This window comes from Podarcis liolepis, assembly GCF_965112155.1.
Source record: "Podarcis liolepis genome assembly, chromosome: 15".
NCBI classification, from domain to species: domain Eukaryota; kingdom Metazoa; phylum Chordata; class Lepidosauria; order Squamata; family Lacertidae; genus Podarcis; species Podarcis liolepis.
In genome coordinates this window covers 28,331,068-28,354,605 of record NC_139566.1, presented here as the reverse complement: position 1 = coordinate 28,354,605, position 23,538 = coordinate 28,331,068, and the positions used below count along the sequence as shown (strand labels likewise).

General features: G+C 46.8%; 1 protein-coding gene and 1 long non-coding RNA gene across 2 annotated transcripts; one reads left to right on the top strand and one right to left on the bottom strand.

Annotated features, from left to right (window-relative positions):
- Window positions 1-1,652: 1,652 nt before the first annotated feature.
- Window positions 1,653-16,918, bottom strand: UPB1 (beta-ureidopropionase 1). The gene is made up of 10 exons (XM_083478790.1): window positions 16,698-16,918; window positions 15,063-15,234; window positions 13,709-13,796; window positions 12,908-13,002; window positions 10,881-11,042; window positions 10,162-10,331; window positions 6,732-6,813; window positions 5,895-5,937; window positions 4,290-4,444; window positions 1,653-2,523 (listed from the first exon to the last, which is right to left on the bottom strand). Exons 1-10 carry the CDS (start codon window positions 16,796-16,798, stop codon window positions 2,440-2,442), a joined length of 1,152 nt encoding a protein of 383 aa, XP_083334916.1. The 5' UTR covers window positions 16,799-16,918; the 3' UTR covers window positions 1,653-2,439.
- A 45-nt stretch (window positions 16,919-16,963) lies between these two features.
- On the top strand, window positions 16,964-23,538 carry LOC310695025. Its single transcript, XR_014519869.1, has 3 exons — window positions 16,964-17,740; window positions 22,166-22,335; window positions 23,313-23,538. It is a non-coding gene; the product is annotated as an uncharacterized lncRNA (long non-coding RNA).

The window sequence follows — 23,538 nt, the reverse complement described above, 5'->3', positions numbered from 1 at the left end:
TATTAGTGTCAAAAATAAGGGCACTGTATCATTTTACACCACAGGATTGTAATGCTGTAGGAACTTATATACGCCTGTCCAGATATGCCAGTAGAGCTACTGTGGATTCTTAACAATAATAATAATAATAATAATAATAATATCTTTATTGTCATTGCCCCCTCTCGGGGACAACGAAATTAACGTACTCAGATTTTAGACAGAGGATTTGTAGGGTTAAATCTATCACCTCTGTACTGGGTGGGCTTGAGATAGGAGGGCTGTGTGAGTGCAGGGGCAGGCGCTCTAGTCAAGCATTCAAAAGAACGCACAGGGGCTTAAACTGCAGAGGAGGCAGGCACAAACACACAATCCTCCCTGACTTTTCCATCTTGAATAGGACACTCTGAAACAGGCACGTGCCCAGGAATGGTGGTGCTGGCACATGGATGAGCTGTGTCCCTGCCCCCAGATTGTTGTTGTTTAGTCGTTTAGTCATGTCCGACTCTTCGTGACCCCATGGACCAGAGCCCGCCAGGCACTCCTGTCTTCCACTGCCTCCCGCAGTTTGGTCAAACTCATGCTGGTAGCTTCAAGAACACTATCCAACCATCTCGTCCTCTGTCATCCCCTTCTCCTTGTGCCCTCCATCTTTCCCAACATCAGGGTCTTTTCCAGGGAGTCTTCTCTTCTCATGAGGTGGCCAAAGTATTGGAGTCTCAGCTTCAGGATCTGTCCTTCCAGTGAGCACTCAGGGCTGATTTCCTTCAGAATGGATATGTTTGATCTTCTTGCAGTCCATGGAACTCTCAAGCGTCTCAGATTAAGCCCCCAGATTAAGCCCTCACAAATTCTTACCGGTAACTACTGCAAAGGAGGAGGAAGCAATCAAAGAATGTGGCAGTTGCTAACGGGTGTCATGCAACCAGCTGCTTGCCTTGTATTTATCTGGGATGCAAACAATCTCTTGCAGTGCAGCATCTCTGCAGTCCACTGAGTGCCTGACCATGTGCAGAGCAAGAGAAAGAGCAAAGCAAAGAGCAAGCAATGGATTCTCTGCAGATTCCCACAGCAGAAGAGCCCAGGCAACTCCCCTTTCATTAAGAGACCTGCTTTAGCTTTTCCTCTGGAGATGTGAATGGTGGTTGGCTGTGGCTGAGCGGCTGAAGATCCCAAGCAGAGAAAAGGTGATGAAATGCAGCTTTGCTGGCAGAGGGCACATGGCCCTGCATGAGAGGGAAGGAGCCTTTCTCTTGGTGCCCAAAGCCATGAGAACCAAGGAAGCTACAGATGGGTAGAAACAGGTCCAGTCAAGTAAATGGGCCCAAATCTCATCCTCTTCTGGTTCACCCAGTTGATCCAGAAGAACAGCCTGCATAATTCTTGTCCATAACAACAAAAGGGATATTTTACTTGCAGAGAAATTTTATATGCAAAATATATTTTGCTTGTAATTGAGGCACTCTCAATGAAGGTTTTAAGTGGTTAATGCAAGTGCACAGTGTGTGCCAACTTTCTTTGCTGACCATTGCAAGCTGATAATTTTTGAAAAGGAAATGCTGAGTAAGTACGGTAATTACAGTTTCAGCTCTGAGACCTGAAAGCACACACTTCAGCCTCAAGCACCTGCCTCATCTGGAGGCGAGGAAAAGCAAAGAACCACATTTTCAAGGTTTCCCAATCTACTGTTTTTATTATTATTATTACAGCAGCTCCATCAACGGGCCAAGCGCTTTAAAACAGAAAAGCACAGATCTCTGCCCAGAAGACCTCACAATCTAAAATTCTCTTTTAAGAGTAAACTTAGTTTCTAGCAGGGGAAAACAAGGGGTGATTTTGTTGTTGTTGCAACTGATGCAACGGGGCAGCTGAAGATTAAGTGACTCTCTCACTTGGCCGCTGTGAGAACAGAAAGCTAGACTAGGTGGTCCTCTGGCCCGCTCCAGCTTCAGGACTCTTCTTGTGGTCTTGGCTCTTGGGCCTTTTTACAGCCATGGAATACAAAACATGGTTTCATTGTGATTCACTCCTCTGATTCATTTACAGGAAAGGTGTATAATTTTGTTGCATATCTGTCCACCTGTATGAAACACACCCCCTCATAAACACCTGACTTAAAACACTCCTGAATCAAAGCATTTCCTCATGACTGCGCCAAGTGATCAAGTAGTTGAAGCTATATTTTTTAAAAAATTAAAAAATGGCTCACAGCCAAACAGTTGTGCATTCCTCAAGCAACTTCTGCTATAAGAGAGGCAGGGAGGGAAAGAATCTGGTTCAAAGAAAGCCCAAAGTCCCAGTGGGCAAGCCCAAAGGAATTATATGAATCCCATCCAAAGTACTCCTAAAAAGGCAGACCATGTGTTTTGAGGCACTACATCTGGAGGGGGGAGCTGCCATGTCACATGTGAAGGACAATATGTTTCTCTCCCAACCTTCCTGAGCAGCAGCAGAGGCAAGCTACTCTTTGATTACATTGGGAACAAAGTCAGGCTGGACAACTGCAGCCAGTTCCTTGGCATACATCTTGTATCTCCCGGTCATCTGGAAAAAAACGTAAAGGGACTTCAGTATTCCCTGCCACTGGCCATCTGTCACTGCAAAAGACCATCAGAATGGCAAGTCAAACATAAGCCCCATTTTTAAATAAATGAATACATTTCTACAGTTTTGCAAAAAAAAAGCCAAAAATGTTAGTAATTGTCAGATGGCTGTTGCGGTTGCTCAAGAGTAACCAGGCAGGACTCCAAACCTGTGTTTTACAGATTTTTATTTTGGTGCAAACTATTTATAGTGAAGAGCCCCAAAGCTCATGTCTGGCTCAAACGCTAGCAGAATCCAGGAGTGGTCTTTTCTTGGACCTCCCCCAAGATAAGAGTTTCGTTACCCCCAACCTTCTCCTCCTCTCTTTGCACCTTAGGCCACTGTGCAGGATGGGCAATGGCAAGGGCATGTTTCGCTCCTGGGCACTCCTGTCTGCCTTGCTCAGGAGCAGTGTTAAGGCTCCCACAAGCATCCTCTGGTCCTTGCACCTTTTCCCCACCTGAGGTGGGACTTTCCTCCTCCCCAGAAGAGGAACTGCTTCGCAAGATTTTCGGAGGCTCCCTGTAACACAACTGCCCTTCTGTTCCTCGCCTCTGAGCCGATGGCAGTTCCCTGACATCAATATTATCTAGCCTGCATTCATGGCTGAAAAGAAAAGCTATCTTTGCCTACTAGGATGAAATTCTGACTCGTAATAATAATAATTTTATTATTTATATGTTGGCCATCTGACTGGGTTGCCCAGCCACTCTGGGTGGCTTCTAGCAAAATATAAAAATACAATAAAACATCAAACTTTTAAAACTTCTCTATACGGGGCTGCCTTCAGATGTCTTCTAAAAGTCATATCTCTTTGACATTTGATGGGAATATTAATAATAATAATAATAAAAATCCTAAGCAATTAGGGTAGCTGCTACAGAAAACTATTTGAGATATTCAAGCTTGCAACCAGTGAATCTTAAAATATTTACCCGGAGGCAAGCCTCACTGAGATGGACGGGGCATACTTTGAGGTGAGTGGGTACAGAACTGCAGACGGAGAGAGGGAACAAGGTCTTCACTTAAGCAGCTTCAAGATTGTCACATTCCTGTCAAAGAAATCTAGACTTCCTTGCTAATGTGAGCATAAAGACCATCATTGTTTCAAGAGACACCTGCCGTTTTTGTGGTTACTGGCTCCCCAGGGTGTGGCATTCACTGCGCCAACAAGGAAAGCTGGTGAAATGCAGGACACATTGCAGGTAGGTGTCCATGATGCAATTTCACCTACCACTTTCAATGGGAGAGTTTAAAACGTGCATATAAAAGATGCTGTAAAATATACATACTGCACTATCCCTCCCCCGCAACACCCCTCCCCAAAGGAGGTCATTTCATTAATGTCAAAAGAGTGTGTAGACTTTAAAGGTAACTTTCTGGTTCCCTTGGGTCAGATGCAGCAGCCTGGTATAATTCAGGGGCTGTTGACTGCACAGCCTCAGATCCAGAAAAATCTTAAACCATTCCAGAACAACTGGCAACTTCTGTTTCAGTGTATCTGAAGAAGTGTACATGCACACGAAAGCTCATACCAAGAACTAACTTAGTTGGTCTTTAAGGTGCTACTGGAAGGAATTTTTTTATCATTCCAGAACAGTCTCTCTCCTCCAGAATATACTTAGAGGCAGAAGCCAATTGGCATTTCAACTGAATGCCAGCAGAATTCAGCCTTACTGGAAATCAGATAGAAACAAGAGGGTTTGCTTAGTGAAAAAAAGACTTACCTTAAAATTCCATTTGTCCCCAACTTGCCTGCAAAGATTTAGATCCATCTCCGTCACCAAAAGCCCATCCTGGGTGCGGGAGAGGCCAGGGGTCCGACTCCCATCCGGAGCAGCCACATAACTTGAACCATAAAAGTGACCAAAGTCACGATGGGCTTCATAAATAGCAAAGAAGCAAGAGAAACAAAATGAATATAGCAAAATGGGAGCCAGGGTGATGGAACAGTTAGAGTAAGGTGGGGTGGGGGGAACCTCTGGCCCACAAGTCTATCTTGACTGTTTGGGGCAAACCATACCCACCTGCTCTACACCTGCAACATACAGGTAAGGGCGGACCTTGACAGAAAGGACAAAACTTGCCCAAAGCCTGCTTTGTGCAGCTTCCAACCAGCTGGTTGTCAGGAGCCTTTGAAGGACCATGCAAAGCAAGAACCCAGGGCTATGTAGGATCACTCTCCCTTCACATCAGCCAATGAAAAGGGAGACTGGTCTCGCTTGGTGCTGGGCTTAAATGCATAGCAACCAAACCCAGCATCAGGCAGGACCACTACCACCCCTGGCTTTGGCTGATGTGAAGGGAAAGTGATTCTGCTGTGTTGGGGTGTGCTAGGGAGCTCCCTGCAGTGAAGTCGTTACTGAACTACATAGACCAAGATCTTTATTCCGTAGCAGACCACTTCTTGTGTCCTTAACATGGGTGTAAAGTGGGGGCAGGGAGGGGCAGTTGCTCTGCTAAATCAATAAAAACAAAAAATACATAGCAAACTGAGGTTCTGTTCCCCTCTAACAAAATGCCTGCCCCCCCCTTAAAAAATCCTGGCTACACCCATGGTCACTAGACCAATCTGACATTTGCACCCTGATTTCCTATGATCCTCCTTTGCAAAGAAAAGCAACAAAAAGATGGCCAACAAATTTATTACAACATAAATCCCTTTTGTTAAAGCCAGAGGGTGGCAGGAGGAGGAGGCCGGATAAGGAAACATTTCCCAGGAACAGTGAAAGTTGGCCAGCAGGAAGGAGAGGCTGCACTGGCCTCTCCCATCCTTTTGCTTCCCAATTATTTGCCAGTGTGGCTGGATGGAAACTATGGGTGGCTTTGAGGTGCTGCAGGGACTCCAAGAGGCTTGCCCTCCACTCCCTCCCCATTCTGTGCCATCTCAAATGGCCTTAGCTTTCAAAAGCTGCTTGCTGTCCTGTTGAGTTGAAGGGGAAAGGGGGGCAACAAGCTGCTGTTTGAGCAAAAGGTACCTAAAATGTACCCTTTTGCTCACAAACAGTTTCACAATGTTCAAGACAACTGTCTAATGAATCTGTTATTTGTCTATTCTGATTCTTGTCTTCAGTGACCTCAGAACAAACACAGTATTAGATATAAATGCAGAATTCAATATTAAAGGAGTTAATTTTTCAGCCCTTTTGCCCAATACCACAAACCATTTCAGAGTTTCCCAGGGTGCTGGGCAAACCTCTTCCCACCACAGAAAAGAACAACCAGATTGGAAGGAGGAACCTCTATCCTTGTTGGCATGCTATCACCACCCCACGCTAAAGAGACTCCCCACAAGCATCACTCTCCATACAAAAGAAAACAAAGGTACCTACCCTCTCCACCATCTCCTGATGTAAAAGGATTTGGATAAACTTCCTGCAAGAAGCAGAAGAGTCATCACCCAGAAGGAATTATTCATCAAGCCACCCTCACGGCAGCAGAAGAGTGCAAAATGAAAGGAAGATGGCACTGTTGCTTCGCACCAGGCAGCCTCTTCCACTTCCCCACCCACCCTGAAAAACTCGAAATGAACAATGCAAGACACAGAAGCCATTGTTATCATTCTAAATCTAATCAGCTGTGTCTGGCTTTCAAGCAAAGTATTGCTTGCATCCTCTAGAGCAGCCTATCTCCACATTCAGTCTATTGATTTCCTTGATGGATGAAAGGCAAATCCCATCTGTGAATGGGGGTTATTTCGCTCCTTACGAAACAGGGAAGGAAGGGCTTTTGGCAGCCTCACCGTCTACTGATGCCTTCTCCCGATCCGTGACAGCAGGAAGCAAGTGTGCATGTCCTCACCACCTTCAAGGAGCTGGCTCCCAGAGCAAGGTGGCCAAAGGCCCACCAGAGACGTAGGGAGGGAGAACAGTTCCAGACAACATCTCCTGGCTACTCAGAACCTTCTGGCAACACTGGGCTATCCCAAAGCAGCAACACCTTCACAAACCTACTCACTTTCTTTGCTGTGGGGGAGAGAAGCCAGCAGGGCAGCTGAGAAGATGCAGAACGGGGGAGAGTAGCATTAAAAAGCCACTTAGAGGGACAGGGCAGATGGCTGAAAAGGGGATTTTGATGCCATACCCTACAGTTCCACACAGGGCTCTGTTTTTAGCGAGTAGCAGCCTAACTGGTGGCATCTCCAAGCACAGAGAGCTGAAAGGCCTCACCGTTCCCACCCGGTTGACGGCACAGGTGAAACAGTGGTTCGCAATGGCTGCATTCCTCGCTTCAATGGGCCACATGGATTCACTGGAAATAATAAAGGAAGAGGCATGAATTCAGAACTCAGAGCCTTTCTTACATCACCTGAAATACCACTTTTTAACAGGCCACCTTCTTCACGATGTCGTCTTGTGACAGGCTCAGGGGCTGCTTCCCCGCTTTGGCAACTGCAGCTCTCACCTCCACATCTCCCCGACTCCTGCACAGCCCTTCCCCTTCCAAGTCCCTAAATTGTCTTCCGTTTTGCACTATCGCAGAAGGGTGAATTATTTAATATGCCTGTGGGGGGCAGGGAGACAGGGAACATCGTTGGGATTCATTTAGATTGCTGTGCTTTCCACGCCACAAATCCTTTAGTGTCTATAAATGGATTCTAAAGAAGTTTCTTATTTTGTCAAGACTCTCGCTTCACTCCATCTGTTTATCTGTTTGAACCAATGCCGCATTGCAGGGGGTTGGACTAGATGACCATTTGCGTCATCTACAATTCCATGATTCCATGTTTTAATTTGTATTGTTGCACATTTTATTGTATTGCTTTTCATTCCTACTTTTTAAAAAGCTACTTTTTTGTAGATGGAACAGCTTGATTTTTCACAGGAATAAGACTGACTGCAGAAGGACATTTCCAGCCCAACATGAGGCAATTTGGAAAAACAATTCAAGCGTCTGGAGATTCAAGCTAATGTTGTTTATGATACCTTACATCTCTCCACCTGACAAATATGATAACAGATTGCGCTGTCCTCTTCTGTAGTGGATGTGTAGCAAGAAAGAAAGATGAAGATATAAAGGACTCCTAGCGGGCTGCGGGGGGAGGGTGGTAATGGAGATCTCCAGCAGGGAGTTCTAAAGGTGTAGCACAATCACTAACATGACCAGTTTGGCAATAAGCAGCTTCAGGGGACAGGCCCTGATTCGAATGATACCAGGGGGCAGAGGGAAGAGAAACAGGAAATGCAGACATGTTGTGGGGAAGGGAAGAGAGCGCAGCAAGTGCTTGCTTGTATCATTTGCAGAAATTGTCTGCTGCAGGGGATCTAAGAAATCTCTTCCTGCCAGTTAGTTTATACTCTCCCAAAGCAATAAAGCAACCAAGGAAAGAGTCAATAATGCCGCCTCACTAAAACCACCCTGAGAAAGCAGGAAATGCCTCCAAAAGGTCACACACTCACCTGCCGCTTGCCTCTCTAATGGCCCTAAGCATGCCCTTTAAAATAACGTGGGGCACAATCCAAGCAAAGTCCATCCTCTCCCAAGGTGGACTTTGTGATAACTATCAACTAGGGGTGGCTGTTGGGCAAGCTCTCCAAAGCTCTCCTCAAATTAGCTGAGAAGCAACCTGGGCTACCTTAAAATCAGGCTTCAAACTTGCTTCACTTTGATTATAAGAGGGCCACAACAAACCTACACAAAATACAAATAAAAGAGATGTATTTGCAGTGCTCTCTCGGTGGAACTACCTTTACTCTGTCGTGAGGCAAGTGCCGCCCTAGGACCCCAGAAATTCTGGTCTTTGCTGAAAGCTCACCTGTTAGCCACTGGTCTCTTATCTGCCATTTTCTTCTGAATAGTCATTTTATTCCAACCCACCCCTGCTTTTTTATCACATATGAATGGGGTTACAGAAATATTTAAACAAACAAAACTGTGGGGCAAAGAAATAAGTTTTGGAAATAAAAGCATGGCCACAATGACCCCCATGCAGCAATCACAGTGTCCTAGAAATCATTCAGCGTGTTTTGGCCAACCCTAAAGTGGTGAGTTTCGTAAGCCACCCACTTATTTTCTTTGCCTGGTAAAAATTAAATGTTTCACATCCACCCAATTATCGTGACCCTCCGACAGACACAGAACAGCTAAACAAACAGGACACCCCGTTCTCAGCCTCTCCATTAGCTCGGGCAGAAAGTCATACATTATGAGGAATATCCTGAACTTTGCCTCCAAGCTTAGCAGACGCCATTGGATGACAATCTAATAACCCCTTACAAAGAAGGAGATGTTTGCTAGCCCTTTTCCCTCGTGATGCTCTTTTGGGCATGACACAATCCAAGCGAACAGTGAACAGCTCCTGTAACAAAACGCCTCCAACTTGCAGCTGCACTCCATCACTTAGAAAGTCCTTCTTCCTAATGGAAGTTATCCAGGGAGGGGTGAGTCTTGCTTCAGAGGCAGGACTATGCAACTCCTCCTCCCCAGTTCCTGGCCTGCATGCTCCTATGCAACTGGGCCTTCACAGAGCTCTAGCTCCCTGAACCTTTGGTTTTAATGTAGGAGCAGCCAGATTGCCTGTTTTATTCAACTCTTTATGTGGCCCTGAGGAGAGAAGCATCTGCCCCACAGAGACCACCAGGCCTGGCCACAGAGAAGGGCAGAGCTGCCAGGCTTGCTTGACCAAGTCAGTGTCCCCGACAAGACAGCCTTCTCCTCCATTTGGCAGGCAAGGGGACCCAGGTTCCTGCATTGGCAAATGACAACTCTGGCTCTAAGAGGACCTTGGAACCTGGGCTGCATCCCAGGCAGGGGCCACCTTCTTTTTTGATGGCAGCAGTGCCCATAGCCAGTCCAGCTCTGGCTGCAAAGAGGGACAAAGCTCTCAAGCCAGGTTAGATCACAAATGCCAGCTTTCCTAATGGAGTAGTCTAGGTCCTGAGAGTGGTGCACACATTGTCTGTTCAGCTTCAATCCCATAGAGGATTCAGTGCCCAGACACACCCGATACCCATATGCCTTGTTTTCTTTCCTGGCTCTTTCTTGTTTTTTTCTCTTTTTTGGAAGCTGCCTCTTATTTCCCGCTGTTTTCTTTCCTCACCCATTAGCGAGGCGTTTTATGCAGGGTTTGCTGAACCTCTACCCTCCTGCCAAAGCTCCCCCGCCCTTACAGAGCCTGTCTGTTGTCTCGGCTCAGTTAATGGCTAAACCCTTTGAGCTCTTAGCGTAAAATATTTACAGTCACTCTGGGGTGCCGGCGGCAGCTACCTGACTGTAACCTTTTGTGCCCAATGGAGTGACAGTCGGGACAAGGCTATTGGGCATTGAAGGCTTTGGAGGAGTGGTCCTCTCCTATTTCTCCCTTGTTACCCTCTCACACTGTCTTACATCAGCTACCTGAGACTTCCAATAACTGACTTCCAAGGTAGTCTTCCTTGTTGCCAACCCTTTGGCTAGGAGAGCTCATGAGCTTCATGTGCTTTGCACAGACCCTCTCAATTTGGCCCCTGCATAGAGATAAGGCAGGGCTACAACAGAGCACTCCTCCAGAAGACCGCAATTTAGCTTTCCAAATTTTCTGAGGGTTTTATCAAAGGTAATGGCCGTACACATACACCAGACCACTTTCTGCAGCAAGATAAGCAAGATTCCGAATGGTACCTGAGTTTCCCAATAGTGGCAGAAGGATTAAAGATGATCTCTGCTCCATTCAGACTGTACATGAGCCAATTGAGGGGATGATGTCGCCCATAGCAAATGTTCACGGCAATCTTCCCAAACTGAGTCTGGAACACCGGGTGCCCCATGTCCCCCTCCATGTAGTATGTTGACTGCAAAACACACAGACTTACACTTGAATGAGATCCCTGGAGTCCAAAACACCAGATGCCTTAACAGAAATCTCGCAGCAGCAGGCATGACGAGAGCTGGGCATATCTGTGGTGATCAAGCTAAAGGACGTATTCCCAAATACCAAACAGGTTTAAGCAATATTAGATACAAGGAGAACCTAGGAAGCTCCCTTCTTCCAAGTCAGACCTTTGATCCATCTAGCTCAATATTGTCTACACTGACTGACAGCAACAGCTTGCCAGGGTTTCAGACAGGATTTCTTTCCTATGAGTTGCTCCTTGGTGCCAGGAAACAAACAATTTGGGAGCCTCAGCCTGAAAACCAGACACACGGAGCCAGGGACCCTCAAAGTGAAACCAGAAGTACAAGGACACTCGTATTTTTTGTATGCTCGCTTGATTTGGATGTGTGCATGACAACCCCACCCCATCCCCCCACCCCGCCCTGCAAAAGCTGCTCCTGGAGGAATTTGTTCCTGAATTAGCAAGAGTGCTCTGTTTCCCCATAATGCAAAAGCTACCACTCACCTCATTGAAATCTCCAATCCTTGGGATGTGATTCTTCCTAGACTTGCCCAGCACAGCACCCGTGTTCGAAATCACCACCGCTGTGTTCCACAAGGTCTCCCCATGCGCAGTATCTCTTTCCAGGATTGGAGACACCACCACCATGTTGTGCTTCCTGGCCAGCTGCAGCCGTGATGGAAATGATGCCACATTTTATTAAATGTACTAGCGGCGTTTCAGCGGACGATCTTGGAACAACTTACCGAATCAGAACAGTTGGGACAATAAAAAATAAATAGTAACACCAAATATCAGAAAAGCAGGATGAAACAGCAGAACAGTATAAAAAGACTTTTGATTAGGTTTTCACAAGAGATCTGCCAGTTGGCAGGAGGCCTGCAAGACCAAGAGAAAAGGAAAAAATGCCTACAGAAGAGTCTGCTGACTGAATAGCTAAAACAGAGTGAGGTCAAAGAATCAAAGGATTATGGAGTTGGAACGGTCATCTGATCCAATCCCCTGCAATGATCACAACTGAAATATCCCTTACAGGTAGCCATCCAACCTCTGCTTAAACACCTCCAATGAAGAAGTGTCTGCCATCTTCTGAGGTAGTCTATTTCACTGTCAAGTTGCTCTTACTGTCAGAAACTTCTTCCTACTGTCATGGGTGGCAATGCAAAGCACTCTCTGAACCAGATCCTATTTATGCCCAATCTAATAACAATATTAGTCATAAAGAAGGAAGAAATGATTCCTCAATAATGCCAGAAACCACTGAATTCCCTGCAATGCCACTTCTGTCCATAACAGCGGAGGTTTTGACTCATAAGTGCTGCTTCCTTCCCAGATCCATGCTCCAACTACCTTGAGGAAACAACCTCTGGTCTTGACGAGAGCATCCCACCCCCCACCCCAGGCTGTTCTAGAGGCCTCCATGGACTACCCTTCAGTGCCAGCATTTTGGGGGGAACCGCAAATTCCTCCTGACCTTTTCGAGATCCAAGCCTTGGCCTTTCCTGGGAAACGTGTCCCATAAGATCATTAAAAAGGAATCTGGGAACTGTCTTGCCCAGAGAAGTTAGAACAAAGATATAACAGCTTGTCTCCTATTACCCTTGGTCCCTGAAGAGTGTATTTTGCATTATGTCTCAGTACTGATAAGTCATGTCTCCTTTGATCCAATTATGTTTTCTCTTCCTTCCCCTTATGGCATTTTACTTTCCCATATGCTTGAACGTTAACCACAACAACATCCAACAAGATGCAATTAATCTGGCATTTACAATCACTTCGTGCTTGACCTGTGCTAAACTGAAGGCAGCAGGATGGAAAGGGATGCACAGCAAGCCACTACAGTCCCTTCAGGATCAACAAGAAACAGACGGTTGGGAAATCATTTCAGACGAGGGGGAAAACAACAAACACTCGTCTCTTTGCCAAAAAAAGGAGAAAGTCAGGCATTTGCTGAAAAGCAAAAGAACTGAAGTTGTACTTCCCAAAAGTCCTCTGTAGACACATCTACCTGCAATCCCTACCAATGGCACAGCTCACTCACTACTTATCAGTGGGGCCCAATCCACTAAGATGTTCTCCTAGGCAAGCCTCCTTGAAATGACCAGGAGCCACACAAAAGCAAAAGCACAGGGGTGGTTAGGCTGCTTCACAATGTCTGTGTCCTGAGTGTCCATTCTGTACTGTTTTCATTTTAAATATCTCTGTTGTTCATGTTTGTAACTTTTTTGCCATTTTATTGTACATTGCTTTGAGATGATTGTGCAACATGTAATTAATAAATGAATAACAGCTACTTCTGAATAAACATGTACTCAGGATTGCAGGGTAAATGCAACTGAAGCAGCCTCACTGCCCAGGGTTGCAGCCCTGGGTTACAAATGTGGTTGCCGGGCCCAGCTCTAGAAAAATGCCCACACTCTTGGAAGTTTGCATGCAGGGTGGAAAGGACAGTCCAAATGCACACAGGCTGTTTTAACACAGCGGTGCAGAGGAGGCTTGTAAAAAGGCAGGGCAGGAATCTGGCTCTTTACCTCTTGGCAAAACCTTGCCGTTGGGCCGCTCTCCGCTGATTCCGCAAATTCTGTCCAAGGAAGCCTCTCTCGTGTACAGAAAGCAAAAGGCATCGCTACAAAAAGAGCATCATAAGAAATGTGAGAAGTTCGCCCTGTCACTCCCATAGGATATTTCCGCATGTGACAGAGATCTGCTTTTGAGGTGGGCCTGTCTTTCTCATACTATTTTGTGCTATTGATATGAGGTCTTAACTGTAATACAGTGGTACCTCAGGTTAAGAACTTAATTCGTTCCAAAGGTCCATTCTTAACCTGAAACTGTTCTTAACCTGAAGCACCACTTTAGTTAATGGGGCCTCCCCCGGCCCTGCACCGCAATTTCTGTTCTCCTCCTGAAGCAAAGTTCTTAACCTGAGGTACTATTTCTGGGTTAGTGGAGTCTGTAACCTGAAGCATCTGTAACCTGAAGCGTCTGTAACCCGAGGTACCACTGTACTTTTATCTTCTGTCGCTACTTTTACAGATCGTTTAATCTCACTTTTTAGGTTTCATAACTGAATTTTTAATGTTTTGATGGTTTTTAATGGAGATGTTGTTAGCCACAGTGGATATTTAGTGGGAATCGTGCATAAATATTTTACAGAAACAAAAGATGTCCTGGGTTGTGTCCAGAGAATGTAGCTTGCTCACCAACACCTTTCTGTTTGAGTCTGGTTTCTGCCCTGACTGCTCTGACTTTATTCAAGAGTCGCACGCAACTGAAATTGACTTTTATAGCAGCAGAGAGGATTTAAATAGGCAGAACAAAACACTACTCACTCCAGACCTCTTGGAAACAGATGACATTGACCCCGCACATTGCTGCAACCTCCACAATTTCTTCTATGCGCTTGTGTAGTGCAGTTACCTAGGGAGAAGGTCAGCTGTAAAGGTCATTTAAATAAACTACCTTTACTCTCATTTTGCCTCCCAAGCTCAACCATGTACAAAATACTGAGAGAAAAAGGGTTGACAAGAAACCCTGCCTGTAGCCAGCAGCAGCTTTAACAATGATGAGTGAAGAAACTTTGCCAATTAAATGGGTTTATTAGTGGGGTAGGAGAGCTGAAAATAATGCCAATATATTTCACATCTGGCAAACAATGCACCCCTTGGGTTTCAGATAGTACATGGGTAAAAAAGGTAAAGGGACCCCTGACCATTAGGTCTAGTTGCGGACGACTCTGGGGTTGTGGCGCTCATCTCGCTTTATTGGCCGAGGGAGCCGGCGTACAGCTTCCGGGTCATGTGGCCAGCATGACTAAGCCGCTTCTGGCGAACCAGAGCAGCGCACGGAAACGCCATTTACCTTCCCACCGGAGCGGTATCTATTTATCTACTTGCACTTTGTGCTTTCGAACTGCTAGGTTTGCAGGAGCAGAGACCAAGCAATGGAAGCTCACCCCGTCGCAGGGATTCAAATCACTGACCTTCTGATCGGCAAGCCCTAGGCACTGTGGTTTAACCCACAGCGCCACCCACGTTCCTTAGTACATGGGTAGATGAGCCTAAAAAAACCAGGGACACCAATTTCCATGGCCCTCTGGGAGTCTTAGTTTGGTCAGAATCAAGTACAGTGGTGCCTTGGTTATCGAACTTAATCCATTCCAGGAATCCATTTGACAGCCAAAACTGTTAAAAAACCAAGGCACGGCTTCGAATTGGCTGCAGGAACTTCCTGCACCCAAGCAGAAGCTGTGTCAGACGTTCGGCTTCTGAAAAACATTCACAAACTGGAACACTTACTTCCGGGTTTGCAGAAATCGGGAGCCGATTTGTTCAGCAACTAAGGTGTTCAGGAACCAACGTTTGACTGTATATACTTCCAGAGTTAACGCAAAAACATTACTTCTGTTAAATGAGCCACCACAGCCGTTAGAGGGCCATTAACATTTGTGTTCTGGGATTTTTAGACTTGTTTACCCATGTACTATCTGAAACTAAAAGGCCACATTGCTTGCTACATGTGATCCCCCCCCCCAGCTCTCCTACCCCACAATATGGCCAACACAAAAGATTTGAGTCTCTGACAAAGCATAATGGTACAAAGAAGCTGGGGCTGCTCTCCCTTTGGAAAGACAAGAGCCAGCAATTGCAAACATGCAGGAACTTCCTTTACAAGCTTCAGTGGTACCTGTTCAGCAACCGGTGCATCTGTAGGAAGTTGGATCTTATTCTGAATCAGCCCCACCCTGACAATACGCGGGGGCCTCAACTGCTCTGGTTCAGCTCCAAATCCATAACCCTGTAGGTCAAACTCCCTTTCTGTAGCAGCGGACAAAGCAGCAGATGGCAAATCCAGTTGCCTGGAAAAGTAAGAACACAAAAATACAACAATCTTCCTCCGGTCCTGTACAAAATAAGAAACAGCAATATGGCAGGTTTATATATCTGCTATTTATATCAGGTCAATGCACCTTGGCAGCCAAGAAACATTTAGGGATGGAGGAGAAGGAAGGTTAAAGGTTAAGACCTTCCCCATCCCACACTTCTTATATAATCTTGAGCAAGTCACTCTGTTCAGCAATTAGTGGGGGTCACACAAAACTGTTTTGGAACAACGCTCTGGACAGGCTGGTTTACTCAAATTCCATTAGATGCAAACTGTCATGGGCAGGTTCTCTGTACGACAAGCAAGCCATCCCATCAAACTAACCTCAAATATTTCATCTCAGGAGAACTTAAATGCAGTACAGCATTTCTACTCTGCCATGATAGCCTTCTGATGGGCCTCTCTCTTGATCCGGACATCACATACACATACATTCCTTATGCAACACATCATGACAGAACCTAGAGGCAGAGGCTTGGTAATCGGCTTGTGGACTCCTGAACCAACATTTGGAATTGCTGTTCTAAGGGTATCGTATATTACTGGATAAATTTCTAAGGCCACTTCTGCAAGTCCTTTGCTCTGCAGGCAGCTGACTCTGTTGAAGCCTCTGGCTGAGGGGGGGGGGGTGCATGTGGGTTCACGTATGGGCCTTACAATGGGGAGTTAGGCTTGATAGCCTCTCAGCCCTTTTCAGCATGCAGAAAGCATTCCAATTTAATCCCTTTTCAAAATGGGGTTGCCTTTGTCATGTCACCTTTAAAAAACCAAAACAGATCATCCTGAGGGAAGCTCATTCACCCATGAGCACCCTCCTCCTCCAAATCCTAGATCACCAGCCCCTGCCCCACAACCTGGTTCCTGCTAGCTGTTTTCGGCTGCAACTCCCATCAGCTCCAGCCAACAGGGCTGGCCTACAATGAAGATCCTGTGGTTGATGGGAGCAGGGAGTCCAGCTGCCTTGAAAAGAATCAGAGGCTTTTGGAAGTTTGGCCACACTTGCCCATCCTTTCCCTGCTCTGATGTCAAATCCTGAAATGGCCAACCACCCAACTGACTGCTGCCAAGTCCCAAGAGGCAGTAGAGAAAGGGGGGGGTCGACCTTATAATTTGGGGGGGGGGGTGAATATGCCTTCTCCACCTGTGCAACAAGCAGGAATCCACAAACTTTTCCCCTCCCAACAACTACAGGGGGAAAGCTTAACCTGTTTCATTTCTGCCTGCCACACACTTGCTAAGAGGAGAATAAATCTGCGCCCCCCATAGGGTTCAACCAGGTGCCCTCCTTATGTTTTGGACTACAACTCCCAGCAGTCCCGGATCCAAAACAGTTGGAGGGCGCCAGGTGGAAGAAGGCTGAGACGGGAGGGGGGCTCATTCTCCCCCTCCTCTCCCGAGCTGACGCAGAGCCTGCTGGGATTTGTAGTCCCGGCGCACCTGACAGCCTCCCCGTAAAGAATCCGCTTCGCTTCGGCCAGCTCGGCGGGTGGCAGGTGCCGCTCCAGGCACTCCTCCAGAGAGTCCAGGCCGGCCGCCATCCTCGCCGAGAGACTCCGCGCTGGGACGAGGGAAGACGGAGGGACTCCGGACGGCAAGCGGTCAGTCCGTCGGTCACGGAGTGACCGTTGGCCCGTCCGAACAGCTGGGCTCCGCCTCTGAGGGGGAGGGGCAGGAGGACCCCCGGGTGCGTGCTCTCGGTCGTGATTGGTGGAAAGGCGACGCGGCTCTCCAATCAGAGTCGGGCTTGGGGCTTCCCACCCTCCGTCAAGTTTAAAATTGAAATAAACATGTGCGGCCGGCTAAGAGGGAAGAGGGAAGACTGTGTCTGATTGACGCCACATTCACACTATATATATATAAGGTGCATGGGCGAAGCGGGGGGCGGCGGCGGTGTGTATCTGTCACCCCCTAAATTAGGCAAATAGATAAAAATACTTAACTAAAAGTAGAAATCGTAGAAAGGTGTTGACAGATTTTTTTTCCTGAGCATCTGGGGTTAAAAGAAGGTAATTTAAAGCAACTGTTTTCATTCCAAATCTGCTAGACAGAGCCAATGTGGGTGTCTTGCCCGCCCCAACATAAAACCTGGCTACGCCTATGTTAAAGTGAGGTGTTAGGGGGAGGGGATAGTACTGTATTTTCCCGTGTATACGACGACTCCCATGTATAAGACTTTTTTAAACCCAAAATTTAAAAATCAGTTTTTTGGTGGGGCAAATGACCTCAACGTTTTTTGGGGGCAAACAAACCGCAACTAACCCTGTGAATTCAGCATCTGCGCATAAGACAACCCCCAATTTTGGGATACAAAAATTGAGCAAAAAAACCCTGGTGGGGGACACGTTGTGCTCCTCCTGGGGCTGTTTGACTACATTTGGTCTCCACCCTGCACTCAGCTCTCACCTGTGGCTCCGAGAAGCTGTCAGAATGCAACAGAAGCCATGCTCTGGGAAACAGCTTTGACCAGCCGGCTAAACCAGGTGAGGGTAGCCGATGGGTCTCAAATCCTCTGTGAGTTAAGGACTTCTGCATGTATCGTAAAATTTCCCTGATTTCCCTGTTTTATCTTTTTGTAAACTGCTTGGAGGTTTTTCTACAAACAAACGGTGTATAATTTTTATGAAATAATTTAATAAAATAGTACTACTGTTAGGAGAAGGAACGCATGTGACGCTGTGGGTTAAACCACAGAGCCTAGGACTTGCCGATCAGAAGGTCGGCTGTTCGAATTCCCGTGACGGGGTGAGCTCCCGTTGCTCGGTCCCTGCTCCTGCCAACCTAGCAGTTCGAAAGCACGTCAAAGTGCAAGTAGATAAATAGGTACCGCTCCGGCGGGAAGATAAACGGCGCTTCTGTGCGCTGCTCTGGTTCGCCAGAAGCGGCTTGGTCATGCTGGCCACAGGACCCGGAAGCTGTATGCCGGCTCCCTCGGCCAATAAAGCGAGATGAGCGCCGCAACCCCAGAGTCGGTCACGAATGGACCTAATGGTCAGGGGTCCCTTTACCTTTACCTTTACTGTTAGGAGACTCTCCATTCTCCTCCAAGATCCAAAAACTCCCAGAGTTCCCTGGGGATTGATTGTTAAACCACTCTGGAAAGTGCACCTCCGCAAGGGGAAGAAAAGGTCTCATAACAACTCACAGCACCCTTAACAAACTGCAGCTCCCAGGATTCTTTGCAGGGAGCCATGGCTGTTTAAAGTGTTGTCATAATACTTTAAATATGATGTGAATGTGTGGCGTGCCTCCCTCCCTCCTAAGGTCACATCCACACCATGCATTCAGCATTCATTTAAAGCACATGGATTCACCCTAAATAATCCTGGGAACTGTAGTTTGCTAAGGATGCCATGAGCTTTAAAAGTGCTTTAAGTGTCTGGTACTCCTATGACGCACTCCTATGACGTACTCCTAAGCTTTTTGGCTCTTATTTCTGCTTGATTGCCTTGGGGCTTATCCAGACTTCCTTTTGTAGCACGGTTCTAAGGTCAGATCTGTGCTTTAAAGTGCCGCATCCGAGTGCCTTTTCTTTACTCCAGTGCCATCCCCACAAAAACCTACTCTTTACCACTAATTTGGAGCAAACAGCAATCTGTAGAAAACCCAAATTGCCATTGGCAGAGTGTTTTGGGAGGGGCAGTGTGATGCTTTGTTCAGAGCCATCTACCCACAACCTGGTGCATTTCAGATATTTTGGGCGACAACATACCCTTTTGGGGGGTATTTTTATTGTTTTTTACAAATAAACTTTTACAACCAATTATAATCATTTCATGAGATTCTCTGAATCTCTTTACTCCCCCCCTCACATGGTTCCTATTAGCAGTTTCCCTCCAAATCTACATATCAGTACATTTTCCATAATTTCAATTTTTCTTAATTATCCATATACTTCTTTACTTTACAAGTGATTCTTAGAGTCCAACCTATGTTTTGATTTGTTTACAGTGGTCTCCTCGGGCAACAACATATCAATATGGTTGTACGATGCTGTGTTTGACGGGAGTTGAAGTAAAACTCTGTTACCTTTAGTAGATCTACTCTAACTTGGTGGTATTTTTTTATGTCATAACCCCCACTTCAAAATATCTCTGATGCTGACGGGAAAGGTCCTTTTTAATAACATTTTTACCAAGGCAAATCAGGGTGAAAACAAGACAAGTTTTCCATACAAGGTCATGTTTGCCATTACGTGAAGCTTATCTTTAACGGCGCTATGACACGTTACAAGCGCCAGCAGCCATAATGATTAACCATGCTTTCAGAAGTTGGTTTTTGAGTGCCCGGTTATCACTGGAAAATCATCCTAGAGCGAACAGGAATCAATCTTCCAAACAAAGGGACCGATCAAACACAGCGAAGAGCCATTGTACAAAAGCAGTCTCCCTTTTAGACACGGATCTTAGACAGGAACATTGGCTGTGAATAAAGGGTAGTCCCTGTAGTAAGTACAAGGAGAAGCTACCATTTAAACCACCCTATGCCAACTGGGTGCCCTCCAGATGTTTAGGACTACAGCTCCCATCAGCCCATGCCTGCTGGGAGTCGGAGTTCTAAACATCTCAAAGGACCCCGGTTTGCAATGGCTAATCCAAACCTTGCTATTCCCACGTGCCAGTAACTACTTCTGTTTGTGGAGAAGGTTATTAAATAAACACATGTATTTTATTTGTTTGACAAGGTAAAATATAGGATGTTTCTATGTATAGGATTTCCTGTTTTCTTTACATGGTGGACAGTACAACTTCGGGCCTGCTATTGACAAGCTCTTCAAGTTAAATATTAAGCCTCCTGAATAAAACTGTGTCGGAGGAAGAATGAGTAATATTTAACTTTAATTGAAGTTTTTTTTAAAAAAAATTCTGCGAGTAATCTCCTCTTCTAGCATGACTTCGAAATGGAAGCTTTAGTTCCTCTGTTGCCACAGTATAAAGCATAAAAAGAGGGCAGTTTGATGGGGTAACCATGAGAGGGTTCCTAAGCTTTCAGGAGAGGAAAGTCATTTGATCTAACACAGCTCTCTCCTCCAACAGAGGGAAATGGCCTGAAGAGCAAGGGGGCTGCTGCCCCCCCCTCCAGCACCTGCCACCTGAAGCAGTCACCTTACTTTGTCCAGTAGTAGGGCCGGCTCTGGAGAGAAGCTCACTCCTGTTCATCCTCTTAAGCAGACTAAGGGGACAACAGCTATCAGCATTCTGACCCCTGAAAGAGATCCACATACTCCTCTGCAAATCAGGAGAGGCAGCGAGGCAGCTTCTCATTGTGTTCCTGTTGTTCCCTGCAAGCCCTCATGGGATCAGCTCTCACAGAGGGAGTTGCTTTTCAAACAGCACCGGTGGCTTCTGTGGTAGGCAGGCACACCCTGGAAAAGGATGAAGAGAGAAACCTTCTCATGTACAAGCGGCTCAGGAGCAGGGAGGTGGGGAGAGATGTGGCCCTCAAGTCCGGGGTAGCCAACGTGGTGGACAACAAGTCTCATCCATCCCTGGCCATAGGCCACATTGGCTACTAGAGCGGGTGGCAGTTGTATGCCAGCAACATCTGGAGGGCACTGCGTTAACTCTCCCTGCCCTTGTCCATCCTCACTAAGGGGTCATCCACACTTTCGCTTCACCCGTATTTTGATCATTGTTGTTATTGTTTAGTCGTGTCCAACTCTTCGTGACCCCATGGACCAGAGCACGCCAGGCACTCCTGTCTTCCACTGCCTCCCACAGTTTGGTCAAACTCATGCTGGTAGCTTCGAGAACACTATGCAACCATCTCGTCCTCTGTCTGTCGTCCCCTTCTCCTTGTGCCCTCCATCTTTCCCAACATCAGGGTCTTTTCCAGGGAGTCTTCTCTTCTCATGAGGTGGCCAAAGTATTGGAGCCTCAGCTTCAGGATCTGTCCTTCCAGTGAGCACTCAGGGCTGATTTCCTTCAGAATGGAGAGGTTTGATCTTCTTGCAGTCCATGGGACTCTCAAGAGACTCCTCAAAAGTTCAAAATTCAAAAGCATCAATTCTTTGGCGATCAGCTTTCTTTATGGTCCAGCTTTCACTTCCATATATCACTACTGGGAAAACCACAGCTTTAACTATACGGACCTTTGTTGGCAAGGTGATGTCTCTACTTTTTAAGATGCTGTCTAGGTTTGTCATTTTGATCATTATTGTCTACCAATTAATTCTCTCCCAGGTTTGAGAGCTTTTCTCGTTGTTCTGTGGCTGCGCCTTGTGAAAATCGTATGTCACCTGCTGATACACAGAAAATTCAAGGAGAGATTTTGCTTAACCAAGATTCCATTCGGCGGGTAAGATCAGATTTTTGCAAGGCGCGGCTGAAGAACAATGAGAAAAGGTCTCAGACACTGGGGCATCAATTGGTACACAACACAATATGCGTCAAGCGAAAATGTGGATGAACCCTAACTTGCTGTTAGCAGAGGAGTGAATTCAGGGCTTTATAAAAGTGGCCCGCAAATTTCCCCAAGCAAAACTCCTTATGATCTCAAGCTATTAAGTCACACTGATTTCAGCGGGACTTTCTCCCAGGTAAGTGTGGATGGGATTGCAGTCTTAGTTATCTAGTTACTGAGCTCAAGTTTGACTGTTTCGCCGATCTTGTCCCCAGGGGCGTTTCCAGCATCCGATCATTTCCAAGCGTGATTCTCAGGCTGGGAACAGACCTTGAGAATCTTTCTGTGCTCTTGGGGGGGGGTCATCCCACCCCCTGTACAAACTGCACACTCGGGGGGGGGGCAGGAAGAAAGGAAAGGCAGCAGGCTTCAGGTCTGGCTCTGGTGTCCAGCTTCCGAACGGGGGGCGGAGGGGTCACATAGCTGAACTCTTCTCTTCAAGTCGCTTGTCTATTCTTAGCATGAACTTTCAGCAGCGTCTCCTCTGATGGCTTGTTTGTTTGCAGAGTGGCCTTGTCCAAATTGTAGTACGTGCAGGAGGAGCTGCAGAGTCCATGCAATTAAAATGAATAATCTGAAAAGAATATCCTGTGGGTCAGAAGGAGGCAGATCTTTTTTTCTTTTTTTTCTTTTTTTAAAAAAGGGGGAGGACGACGACATTCATTTCACACAATGGGTTTGTTATGTTTTTGCTCTTGTTCTCATTATGTATCTTGTGCTTTTATCTTGTATTTTTTATGCTGTGAACTGCCCTGAAATTTAGAGGTGAAGGGTGGCAAACAAATTTAATAAATAAAGAAATAAGAAAATACAGTCGTTTTACGTTTAAGACCCTGGCAAGAGTTAATGGAGAAGTGTTTAATCCAGAGGCCAGGACTCCAGCTCTCCCACTCTGCCCCCCCCCACCACTCTGCCTTAGGCAGGAGCCTGACACCCTGACATGGCCCAGTGTCTTTTCTCCTTGTTATGCTATAAATCATTTCCACTTTCCCCGCATCCTCATGCCATCAAAATGACTGATGCGTTCCCCTTTGCCAACAAGCGTGCTGCCCTAGCAGCTGGCCTGCCTCAGCGATGAAGCGCTCTGCATGGGAGGCCGATATTATTATCCCATTACACCAAACCTGCCCCCCCCTCCCCAGAGTGCCGTTAACATGTCAGCCTTGACTGGAAAGAGGCAGCAACGGAGGGTCTGGCCACAGAAAGGTCTCCAGCAGGAAAGGCTTCCTTCCTCGCAGAGTGCAGGCCTCTCATGCTCAAAGACACAGCAATCTTATGTTCCTATGGGACATGGTCCCAGTGGCGTAGCGTGGGGGGTGCAGGGGGGGCCGGCCGCACCGGGCGCAACATCTGGGGGTTAGGGTTAGGGGGCGCAAAACCATGGGCTAGGGGGCGCAAATCCACGGGTTAGGGGGCGCAAATTACTTGCCTTGCCCCGGGTGCCGACAACCCACGCTACGCCACTGCGTGGTCCCATCCCGGCGAGCTCCAGTTGTGCGAATACAGTTGATCTGGAGCTCCAATGCAACAAATCAGCTTCTATCTCTCTGCCCCCAAAGCACCCTGCACATTTTGTGTCGGTGATGGGGAAATGCCATAGAAAGCGTCGTGGCATAACATTGGCTTCATGCTACATTATCTCACCCCTCACAGGCTTTGTGCGCAAACAGATTCAGATGACTGCTCGGTAGACAGGGCCATCTGGAAGGACCTCCTGGCTCACCCGGGACCTTTTTGAGCTCCCCAGAACTCCACATCTGTCCTGCATTGGAAGAGTGAGCCGATTGGGATTGGCGAAATAAAAGAACACAGGGCTCCTTTGGGTCTTGCAAGCCTTCTCAAATGCATAGGGTTCCCCCACCCCATCCTACAGTTAAAG